This window comes from Oncorhynchus masou, chromosome 25, assembly GCF_036934945.1.
Source record: "Oncorhynchus masou masou isolate Uvic2021 chromosome 25, UVic_Omas_1.1, whole genome shotgun sequence".
Classification (NCBI taxonomy): domain Eukaryota; kingdom Metazoa; phylum Chordata; class Actinopteri; order Salmoniformes; family Salmonidae; genus Oncorhynchus; species Oncorhynchus masou.
Window position 1 is genome coordinate 20,582,483 of NC_088236.1, and position 12,242 is coordinate 20,594,724.

Sequence of the window (12,242 nt, forward strand, 5' to 3'; positions counted from 1 at the left end):
GTGCACAACATGAGAAATAAGCTTTTAGTGCATATGGAACATTTTGGGGATCTTTTGTTTCAGCTCATGAAACATGGGACCAACACTTTACATGTTGCGTTTATATTTTTGTTCAGTGTATTTGAAGGATCTGCTATAAGGAATTACAGGTAAAACCTGCAAAATGAAACAATTTACAGCTTTTTTTGTGCAGATTCTCAGTTTTGACTTGATTCGGTCAAATTGTATGCCCTTAGTGAACTCCAGGTTATTTTGTTACCAAATGCAGGTAATAGCTGACATACTGAAAACAGTGCAGACATACATTGAATACACAGAAACACAGCAAGACAGAAACTGTACGGTTGGCTAAACCACAGAACAAGCTACAACACCTCATAGTGAATGTGGGACTTACTGTAACATTCCAAGTTCCAAGGAGAAACCACAAAGAAAACATATACAGTAAGTAACTATTCAATTTTTTCCCATAATGTTTCAAAGAATGTGAACATTTAGAATAACAGGAAAATAACACCCTAAAAATGGTAGTTTGAGTTGATTTTATGATAATGTGATCTACAAAACTGCACTCAAATGGGCACTCTTGCACAACCAGAGATCTGGAGTTATAATTAACAGCTGAAGTGCCACAAACACCTTAATACCTCAACATCAGTGAGAAATGAATCATTGCAAGGAAAGGCAAACAGTGGTACTTAATAGGTGAGTCATACATAAAACATGCTCGGATAAACATAATAACAATATCATTGGACAGAAACCAAACGACCTATACTACTTCAAAATGTGCATGCGGTCAAGGAGAGTATCTGAGTGCTAAGATAGTAACATGTCAACAGGAGCAGACAGTGACAGAGTAGCAACAGCCAAGTAGCATAACAGGATTAGACTGAAAATATCCCTGGATAGCCAGGAGGAGGTATGTTCCATGTCCATTAGTGATGATGGGAGGGCTAGAAGTCTTCGCTGGCTTTGCTCAGGGACCAGCTGCCTAGACCAGTGGAAAGGAAACCAGCAACCCCGACTCTCACCCATGTGGCCTCTGCCTACAGTTTGTCTACAAATCACTGCTAGGCCTAATGTCTGACTCTGTATCTGTGACGACTGTTTAGGCTTAGCCTTTATATTACCATGGTCCAGATCTTACATTATTCCTAAGGCCGTAGGGGTATTGCAACTGTCTGGTGCATGTTGAGGTTCAAGCTAGTCTTTCTTGCCAAATGAAGAGCCCACTGCTTGGGCATTTGAGTCCTATTATGTACACTACCATGAGTATGTGGACACCTGCTTGTCGAACAAGTTCTTCCACACTTATCTTGACAAACTATTTCTGTATGGAAATTGCTTTAGTCATGGGGGCATGCTGAAACAGGAACAAGGCTTCCCCAAACTGTTGCCACAAAGTTGGAAGCACAGAATCGTCTAGAAAGTCATATGCTGTAGCTTTAATATTTCCCTTCACTGGAACTAAGAGGCCAAGCCCGAACCAAGAAAAACAGCCCTAGACCATTATTCCTCCTCCGCCAAACTTTACAGTTAGCACTATGCATTGGCGCAGGATTCTTCTGTCGGACTGCCAGATGGTGAAGCGTGATTCATCACTCCAGAGAACGAGTTTCCACTGCTCAAGAGTCCAATGGTGGCGAGCATTACACCACCCCAGCCAAAACTTGGCATTACGCATGGTGATCTTAAGCTTGTGTGCAGCTGCTCAGCTACGGAAACCCATTTCACAAAGCTCTCAACATACATTTATTGTGCTGATGTTGCTTCCAGAGGCAGTTGTGAACTCTGTAGTGAGTGTTGCAACAGAAGACGGGATTTTTACATGCTATGCGCTTCAGCACTCTGTGGTCTCGTTCTGTGAGCATGTGTCACCAACCACTTCATGGCTGAGCCGTTGTTGTGCCTAGACTTTTCCACCGGGCAGCTCTAGCAGGGCAGAAATTGGACAGACTGACTAGTTGGAAAGGTGGCATCCAATGACGTTGCAAGTCACTGAGCTCATCAGTACGCGCCATTCTACTGCCAATGTTTGTCTTTGGAGATTACATGGCTGTGTGCGTGATTTTATACACCTGTCAGCAACAGGTGTGGCTGAAATAGCCAAATCCACTAGTTTGAAGGGGTGCATGCATACAAAGTATGTGAACCCTTTGGAATTACCTGGATTTCTTAATAAATTGGTCATCAAATTTGATCTGATCATCTAAGTCACAACAATAGACAGTGTTCTTAAACTAATAACACTGACATTATTGTATTTTTCTTGTCGTCTATATCTCAGAAGACCTAAGATTAAGAATTGTTGACTTGCATAAAGCTGGAAAGGGTTGCAAAAAAGTATCTAAGCCTTGATGTTCATCAGTCCACAGTAAGACATTGTCTATAAATTGAGAAAGTTCAGCACTGTTGCTACTTTCCCTGGGAGTGGCCATCCTGCAAAGATGACTGCAAGAGCACAGAGCAGAATGCTCAATGAGGTTAAGAAGAATCCTAGAATTTCAGCTAAAGACTTGCATATTGTAGACTCGTCAACAGAGATGTTAGGTTGTTCCAGAGATTTATCGAAAACACTAAAACAAGAATGGTATTCATGGGAGGACACCACGGAAGAAGCCACTGCTGTCCCTGGATGTTCCACAGCGCTACTGGCAAAATATTCTGTGGACAGATTAAACTACAGTTGAGCTGTTTGGAAGGAACACACAACACTATGTGTGGACAAAAAAAAGCATAGAACACCAACATCAAAACTTCATCCCAAAGTCAATTGGAGGGAGCATCATGGCCAGATTGCCATCATTGACGGAAAAATGAATTCCCAAGTTTATCAAGACATTTTGCAGGAGAATGTTAGGCTATCTGTCCGCCAATTGAAGCTTAACAGAGGTGATGCAACAGGACAACGACCCAAAACACAGAAGTAAATCAACAACAGACTAGCTTCAAAAGAAGAAAATAGGTCTTCTGGAGAGGCCCAGTCATAGTCCTGATCTCAACCCAATTGAGATGCTGTGGCATGACCTCAAGAGAGCAGTTCACACAAGACATCCCATATATTGCTGAACTGAAACAGTTTCGTAAAGAGGAACGGTCCAAAATTCCTTCTGACTGCTGTGCAGGTCTGATCCGCAACTACAGAAAATGTTGAGGTTATTGCTGCCAAAAGGAGGGTCAACCAGTTATTAAATCCCATGGTTCACGTACTTTCTCCACCCTGCACTGAATGTTTACACGGTGTGTTCAATAGACATGAAAACGTATAATTGTTTGTTATTAGTTTAAGCAAAATGTGTTTGTCTATTGTTGTGACCTAGATGAAGATCAGATAAAATGTTATGAACAATTTATCCAGCAATCCAGGTATTTCCAAAGGGTTCACATACTTTTTCTTGCCACTAAAATATAAAAATATACATACATACCGTTGAAGTCAGAGGTTTACATACACTTAGGTTGGAGTCATTAAAACTTGTTTTTCAACCTCTCCACACATTTCTTGTTAACAAACTATAGCTTTGGAAATCTACTTCATGCATGAGAAGTAATTTTTACAACAATTGTTCACAGACAGATTATTTAATTTATAATTCACTTTATCACAATTCCAGTGGGTCAGAAGTTTACACAATAAGTTGACTGTGCCTTTAAACAGCTTGGAAAATTGGCTTTAGAAGCTTCTGATAGGCTAATTGACATCATTTGAGTCAATTGGAGGTGTACCCGTGGATGTACTTCAAGGACTACCTTCAAACTCAGTGCCTCTTTGCTTTACATCATGGGAAAATCAAAAGAAATCAGCCAAGATGTCAGAATTTTTTTTGGAGACCTCCACAAGTCTGGTTCATCCATGGGAGCAATTTCCAAACGCCTGAAGGTACCACATTCATCTGTACAAATAATAGTACGCATGTATAAACACCATGGGACCACGCAGCCGTCATACTGTTCAGGAAGGAGACGTGTTCTGTCTCCTAGAGATGAACATACTTTGGTGCGAAGAGTGCAGATCAATTCCATAACAACAGCAAAGGACCTTGTGAAGATGCTGGAGGAAACACGTACACAAGTATCTAGATCCAGAGGAGAGGTCGACCGATTAATCGGAATGGCCGATTAATTAGGGCCGATTTTAAGTTTTCATAACAATCGGAAATTGGTATTTTTGGACACCGATTTGGCCAATTTTTTTTTTTTTTACACCTTTATATAACTAGGTAAATCAGTTAAGAACACATCATTTTCAATGAAGGCCTAGGAACGGTGGGTTAACTGCCTTGTTCAGGAGCAGAACGACAAATTATTTACCTTGTCAGCTTGTTTTTTTTTGCAACCTTCCGGTTACTAGTCCAAAGCTCTAACCACCTGCCATAAATTGCACTCCACGAGGAGCTTGCATGGCAGGCTGACTACCTGTTACGCCAAGGTAAGTTGCTAGCTAGCATTAAACTTATCTTATAAAAGATCATTTCAATATAATCACTAGGTTGACATTACTAGTTTATCTAGCGTGTCCTGCATTGCATATAATCGATGCGGTGCCTGTTAATTTCTCATCGAATCCCAGCCTACTTCGCCAAACGGGTGATGATTTAGCACCGTCGTTGCATCAAACCTAACCATTAACATCAATGCCTTTCTTTAAAATCAATACACAAGTATATATTTTTAAACCTGCATATTTAGTTAATATTGCCTGCAAACATGCATTTCCTATTAGGGAAATTGTGTCACTTCTCTTGCGTTCCGTGCAAGCAGTCAGGGTATATGCAGCAGTTTGGATCGCCTGGCTCATTGCGAACTGTGTGAAGTCCATTCATTCCTAACAAAGACCGTAATTATTTTGCCAGAATTGTACATAATTATGACATAACATTGAAGGTTGTACAATGTAACAGCAATATTTAGACTTAGGGATGCCACCCATTAGATAAAACACGGAAAGGTTCCGTATTTCACCAAAATAAACATTTCTTTTCGAAATGATAGTTTCTGGGTTTGACCATATCAATGACCAAAGGCTCGTATTTCTGTGCGTTATGTTATAATTAAGTCTATGATTTGATATTTGACTGAGCGATGGTAGGCAGCAGCAGGCTCGTAAGCATTCATTCAAACAGCACTTTAGTGCGTTTGCCAACAGCTCTTCGCAATGCTTCAAGCATTGAGCTGTTTAGGACTTCAAGCCTTTCAACTCCCGAGATTAGGCTGGTGTAACCGATGTGAAATGGCTAGCTAGTTAGCGGGGTGTGCGCTAATAGCGTTTCAATCGGTGACGCCACTCGCTCTGAGACTTGGAGTAGTTGTTCCCCTTGCTCTGCAAGGGTCGCGGCTTTTGTGGAGGGATGGGTAATAATGCTTCGAGGGTGGCTGTTGTCGATGTGTTCCTGGTTCGAGCCCAGGTTGGGGAGAGGAGAGGGACCGAAGCTATACTGTTACACTGACAATACTAAAGTGCCTATAAGAACATCCAATAGTCAAAGGTATATGAAATACAAATGGTATAGAGAAATATTCCAATAATAACTTCAACCTAAAACTTCTTACCTGGGAATATTGAAGACTCATGTTAAAAGGAACCACCAGCTTTCATAAGTTCTGAGCAAGGAACGTAAACGTTACCTTTTTTACATGAACATGTCTCTTATTTATTTGATGCTAATTTGACTTTATTGATGTATTATATTAAGGTAAAAGAAAAGTGTTCATTCAGTATTGTTGTAATTGTCATTATGACAAATACATTAAAAAAAATATATATACGTGTGTATATTTTTTTGTATATATATATATATATATATATATATATATATTATTTATATATATATTGGCCGATTAATCGGTATCGGCTCTGTTTTTGGTCCTCCAATAATCGGTATCGGCGTAAAAAATAATAATCTTAAATCGTTCAAGCTCTAGTCCTATATCGACATAACCTGAAAGGCCGCTCAGCAAGGAAGAAGCCACTGCTCCAAAACCGCCATAAAAAAGCCAGACTACGGTTTGCAACTGCACATGGGGACAAAAATCGTACTTTTTGAAGAAAAGTTCTCTGGTCTGATGAAGCAAAAATAGAGCTGTTTGGCCATGACCATCATTATGTTTGGAGGGAAAAGGAGGAGGCTTGCAAGCCGAAGACCACCATCCCAAACGTGAAGCACGTGGGTGGCAGCATCATGTTGTGGGGGTGCTTTGCTGCAGGAGGGACTGGTGCACTTCACAAAATAGATGGCATCATGAGGTAGGAAAATTGTGTGGATATATTGAAGCAACATCTCAAGACATCAGTCAGAAAGTTAAAGCTTGGTCGCAAATGGATCTTCAAATGGACAATGACCACAAGGATACTTCCAAAGTTGTGGCAAGGACAACAATGTCAAGGTATTGGAGTGGCCATCACAAAGCCCTGACCTCAATCCTATAGAGAATGTGTGGGCAGAACTGAAAAAGTATGTGCGAGCAAGGAGGCCTACAAACCTGACTCAATTACACCAGCTCTGTCAGGAGGAATGGGCCAAATTCACCCAACTTATTGTGGGATGTTGTGGAAGGCTATCTGAAACATTTGACCCAAGTTAAACCATTTAAAGGCAATGTTACCAAATACTAATTGAGTGTATGTAAACTTCTGACCCAATGGGAATGTGGTGAAAGATAACTATTTTAAGAATGAAATGTCAGAATAATAGTAAAGTGGTTATCCTAACTGACCTATGACAGGGAATTTATACTAGGATTAAATGTCAGGAATTGTGAACAGTTGAAATGTATTTGGCTAAGATGTATGTAAACTTCCAACTTCAACTGTGTACACACACACACACACACACACAGTTGCAGGCACAGGTAATGCAAGAGCAGCCATTTTGAAAAGTGACGTACATCAATCCATGACAAAGCATTTCATGAACCACACACAGTGAACGTACAACAAGAATAACAAAACAAACATTTCAAAATTGACAAAAACAGGAGTGCATAGAACATTTAAAGCAGGCCCCATTTGAAAAGGTTAAAAGTTAAAAAAGGACAAGACACTGAGGGAGGGATCCGGGGACCACTTGCGTACCTTTGGCCTCCGCGGCCTCAGCGGCAGCTATGTCAATGTGAGTAGTGGTGAGAAGGAGAAAAGTGAGTCATCAATGCAGAGACCAAATAACATCAATAACAGAACAGACAGAGCCAACCAACCAGGAAAACAGGTTATACATGCTTATAAAGGCTACTCCCTGAGCAACAGCACAATTCAAATACACCTCAAACCGTTTTTAGTGTGATGAGAATCCGCCTCCCTAATGACAATTTATTATTTTAGGATTAGGAGCACCCACAAGGCTCTGGTCAACAGTAGGCCACTATAGGGAACAGAGTGTCATCTCGGACAGTACCAGTGAGAGCGGTCTGCAGGAGATCTAGGTTGCTAGCTGCTGTTAAAGGGTCATGAGGGCTTAGATGTGGATGGGCAGAGAATTTTTTGGGGGGGGGGGGGGGGCAATCAAATGACTAAGTCTGCTGGGAGGAGAAGGGAACGGATCTCCTTGCTCAATGAAGTGTGTTATGGCTCAGTTCTCAAAGGAGATGACAGCTTTAATCTTTCTATTCAACTTGTTCTTAATGAGGTGCTCTGTTACTGGTGTCACTCTGAATAACACATGGTGAATCTAGCTCTGAGACCATAACAGAACTCTGAATACAAGAGCTAAAGTAACGCATTTCCCCATTTAGTTTTCAAAGAGCACTGGCACTGCAGTCAAAACGCCTCAGCATTTCTCTAAACATCACCAGAGCACTGTCAGGTAGCAGTGAAGACAAACAGGGATGTAATGAACCAGAACACACAACCTATCCAGGGTTTTAACTTGGCCAGTCAGCCTAGCCTCCTCGATGTTAAAGCCTTGGTCAGACTGGAGGGGCGAAAGACACAGGGTGCGTCCCAATTACTAATAGGGGTCTGGTGATGAACAGTGCACTCGATTGTGAATAGGATGGCATTTGGGACGCAACCTGAGACAGACAATGGCATTCTGGTAAAGGTCACGTCATGTGGTTTCTCTCTGAGTGCTCACAGCTTTGTGGCGACGTTCAGTACAACGCCGCCTCGCCTGGGAGACCAGCCCCCAACATGCCCTTCTCTCCTTCCTGCTGACAGGCCTGGTGTGTGTGTATTTCCCCCATTGGCTGGGCGGGTTGACCTTTAGATCAGGGCTACGGCCACTTCAGTGACAAGCGGCTCTGAGCCGACCCCCCCAGACACCCTCCCACAGTCCCCCCTCTACCCCACGGGGACGGCTGGCTTGATACAGAGCCCAAGACAGACGAAGGTTGTGTCCCAAATCACAAAATCTTCCCTTTATAGTGACCAGTGTGGCCCATAGTAGCCCAGTGAGCTAAAGGAGTGAGGGCAGCATTCTAACATGATGTTCATCTAATGTATATTAACAAAGGCCAGGTGTAGGCATCAGCGACAGTGATGGTTTCCACATCTCCACTGCATCATGGAAAAAGGAAAGCAGAAGAGCCGGGTCTATTATGGTTTTTGCGCCGAAAGTGAACTTATTCATGTCAAAATACAGAACATTGAGTGAAGTGTACATCCTTCGGTTTACTGTGACTGGGGTAAGGCTGTGTCGTAGTGCAGGTTAAAACGGCATGGCACCCCAGGGCCCTCTGAGGGTAGGGCATGGGAAACGGGTGGAGCTGGGGGTACAAGAGAGAGAGGAGGACAGAGACAGCAGGGTGAGGGTAGACAGGGGAGGGTGAAAGGAACACTTACCAGTCTGCAAGGTCTGTTTGCCGCCTGATAACACTCCTAGAGGCAGCGATCCAGTCGGGGTCAGTCCTTTGAGTGTCAGCACACTCTCACTCTCCTCCCTGAAGAACGAGAGAGAAACAGGAGAGAAAGGAGAAGTTAACGTAACTACATACATTAAAACACTCCTCTGTAGCATCCAATGACATCCCTGTATATGGGCCACTAATAGACCTACATATAGAACATGTGAATTCTAGGATCTCTGTGCCGATCTGCATCTCCCTTTCCCCATTGCATTTGTGTGGCTGGCTAATGTCATTACACAGCCTCACCACGGTGCTGTGTCGTGACTCACTTTTGCCTGCTCATTAAACCTCAGAACCAGCACTGTGTTTTCAAACATTACTTCATTATGCACTTAAATTCAGTCATGTCATGAACTAGACTCAAGTCTAAACTAAAAATAGACTTCAGTCTACTCCCAACCTCAAGGTCTTTAGTCTTTGGGTGCGTCTGAAACGGCAACCTATTCCCTAAAGTGTACTACTTATAGCCAAAGCCCTAGGGCCCTGGGCAAAACTAGTGTACTATACAGGGAGGAGGGTGTAATTTGGGACTCAATATAATGCTGTCTGGTGTGATACTGAGAGAGAGACCTTCTCACCTGAGAACAGAGAAGACTCTGGCCATCTTCCCAATGGCTCGGATCTTATTCCGAATCACCTCTTTGCGTACCGCTGGTATTCCACCGTCTTCTCATTAAATACAAGGAAAAAAAAATATCCTAAGAAATGTTGGAGATTACATATTGCATTGGAATAGTTTCTACCATTTGACATACGCCAAGTCTACAAAACAACACATTAGTCCATGCCCCAACAAATTGAGGCTGTTCGGAGGGCAAAGGGGGTGCAACTAAATATTAAGGTGTTCAATTGTTGGAAAAATTACGTGTGTCATGCACAAAGTAGCTGCCCTAACCGACTTGCCAAAACTACGACACCAAGAAGTTAACAAACCAGAGGGGCAGTATTGAGTAGCTTGGATGAACAAGGTGCCCAGAGTAAATTGCCTGCTACTCTGTCCCAGATGCTAATATATGCATATTATTATTATAGTATTGGATAGAAAACACTGACGTTTCTAAAACTATGAATGATGTCTGTGAGTATAACAGAATTTATATGGCAGGCGAAAACCTCAGAAAAATCCAACCAGGAAGTGGGAAATCTGAGACTTGTAGTTTTTTAACGCAACCAATATCCCAACATCTAGGGGCTTCCCACAGCTTCCACTAGATGTCAACAGTCTTCAGAACTTTGTTTGAGGCTTCTACTGTGAAGTGGGACCAAATGAGAGGAATGAGCCAGGTGTCTGGCAGAGTGCCACAGGCTCTGAGGTGCAGTCAAGAGAGAGTTAGCTCTCGTTCCATTGCTTTTCCACAGACATAGGAATTCTCCGGTTGAAACATTATTGAAGATTTATGATAAAAATATCAAAAAAATTGATTCTATACTTAGTTTGACAAGTTTCTACGGGCTGTAACGGAACTTTTTGAACTTTTCGTCCGATGTTCGGCTGGACCTGAACGCGCTTTTGGAATTGTTTACCAAACGCCCTAACAAAAGAAGCTATTTGGACATAAATGATGGACATTATCGAACAAAACAAACATTTGTGGAACTGTGATTCCTGGGAGTGCATTCTGATGATCATCAAAGGTAAGTGAATATTTATAATGCTATTTCTGACTTCTGTTGACTATCTTTTTGGCTGCTTTGTTGTCTGAACGCTGTACTCAGATTTTTGCATGGTTTGCTTTTTCCGTAAAGTTTTTTTGAAATCTGCACAGCGTTTGCATTAAGGAGAAGCATCTCTAATTCCATGTATAACTTGTATTTTCATCAACATTTATAATGAGTATTTCTGTAAATAGATGTGGCACTCCGCACAATCACCACATGTTTTAGAACTACTGAATGTAACACACAAATGTAAAATTAGATTTTATATAAATATGCACATTATTGAACAAAACATACATGAATTGTGTAACATGCAGTCCTATGAGTGTCATCTGATGAAGATCAAAGGTTAGTGATTAATTTTCTCTATTTGTGCTTTTTGTGACTCCACTCTTTGGCTGGAAAAATGGCTAGGTTTTTCTGTGAGTTGGTGCTGACCTAACAATCGTTTGTGATGCTTTCGCTGTGAAGCATTTTTGAAATCAGATACTGTGGCTGGATTAAAGAGAATTTTATCTTTAAAATGGTGTATGTAAATTACCTCAACTAACCCCCCCCACCCACACACACATTGTACCAGTACCCCCCCCTGTATATCTGTATTTAGTCTCGCTATTGTTATTTTACTGCTGCTCCTTAATTACTTGTTACTTTTCTTTCTTATTCTTATCTGTATTTTTTTAAAACTGCATTGTTGGTTAGGAGCTCTTAAGTAAGCATTTCACTCTAAAGTTGTACCGGTTGTATTCAGCACGTGACTAATAAAACGTGATATCCAAGGTGTGCGTTTTGCAACCTGTGGACCAGCGAGGGTGAAACCCTGAATGTTCCTCTTACCTTCACACAGGTCGTCTCCTTCCGACATGAGTTCATCATCAGAGCAGATGTTCAGCACGTTCACCAGCATCTCTGTCACTGTTGGGAAGGGAGAGGCGGCAGCACCACAGCTCAGGTTAGCACCACCACCAAAACACTCTTTGCTGCATCTTTTTGGGTGCAGACCTATTACATTAGAATGTGCCAATGCTCCTTTCTGGCATTCTACTCCACATTCTTAACTCTGAAACACTGAGTTTGGACGGGGACCACATGCATACCTTTCTCTCCAACAAATGGCAGAGACCACGTGAAGACATCCATAAAGTTGGGCAGCCAGTAGGGGTGGGGGGAGCAGTTGAACTGCCGAATGTTCATCACATTGTTCTCGTACTTTAATACAGCAGCTGGAAGTAGGAGCAAGAACAAAAATAATGATACACTTACCCATTCTGACATACAGAAAATATAGCACTGGCAAAAGTAGCACTTGTAACACATTGGCAAATTGTCATATTTTGGAGACAGAAGAGGCCAGACAGAAGGGAACGCCAATCCCAGCTAGTAAACATAACAGCTATATAAGACTGTGCATAAAACACTTACACACTGTCTTGATATAAGGAGTACACAAACCTTTGTTGTTGTACACATCTAGGTAATTTGGTGCTGAGAAGATTGTAATTAATGAAGGAAAGCCTGTAGTCTGGCTTTTTCTGTACATCCGATACCTGGGATGAGACAATCATTTTAGTTTGACAGCACAATAGTGAAGAGTCAAAAATAAATAGCTATTTTTGGTAACATTAAGTGATCAAAAAAAGTTTAAAAAGTTACCCTGCATCCTGTGCTTCGTGTGCTCTTATTACCGACAACAAGTTATTATTTATCAAAAAGTCACATACAGCCGGGTAACTGCAAGG

General features: G+C 41.8%; 1 protein-coding gene across 4 annotated transcripts in view; it reads right to left on the minus strand.

Moving 5' to 3' along the window:
- Positions 1 to 12,242, minus strand: part of LOC135513887 (serine/threonine-protein phosphatase 2B catalytic subunit gamma isoform-like) — a 45,783-nt gene that overhangs the window by 3,575 nt on the left and 29,966 nt on the right. The window contains exons 7-13 of one of the 4 annotated variants that reach the window (XM_064936881.1): positions 12,157 to 12,234; positions 11,956 to 12,050; positions 11,601 to 11,726; positions 11,341 to 11,418; positions 9,423 to 9,510; positions 8,780 to 8,877; positions 7,076 to 7,102 (exon numbers count right to left, since the gene is read on the minus strand). In XM_064936881.1, the coding sequence (XP_064792953.1) occupies positions 7,076 to 7,102; positions 8,780 to 8,877; positions 9,423 to 9,510; positions 11,341 to 11,418; positions 11,601 to 11,726; positions 11,956 to 12,050; positions 12,157 to 12,234 (590 nt within the window). Of the gene's footprint in view, positions 1 to 7,075; positions 7,103 to 8,779; positions 8,878 to 9,422; positions 9,514 to 11,340; positions 11,419 to 11,600; positions 11,727 to 11,955; positions 12,051 to 12,156; positions 12,235 to 12,242 lie in introns of all 4 variants that reach the window. The other 3 variants (XM_064936880.1, XM_064936883.1, XM_064936882.1) reach the window with 3 other exon arrangements.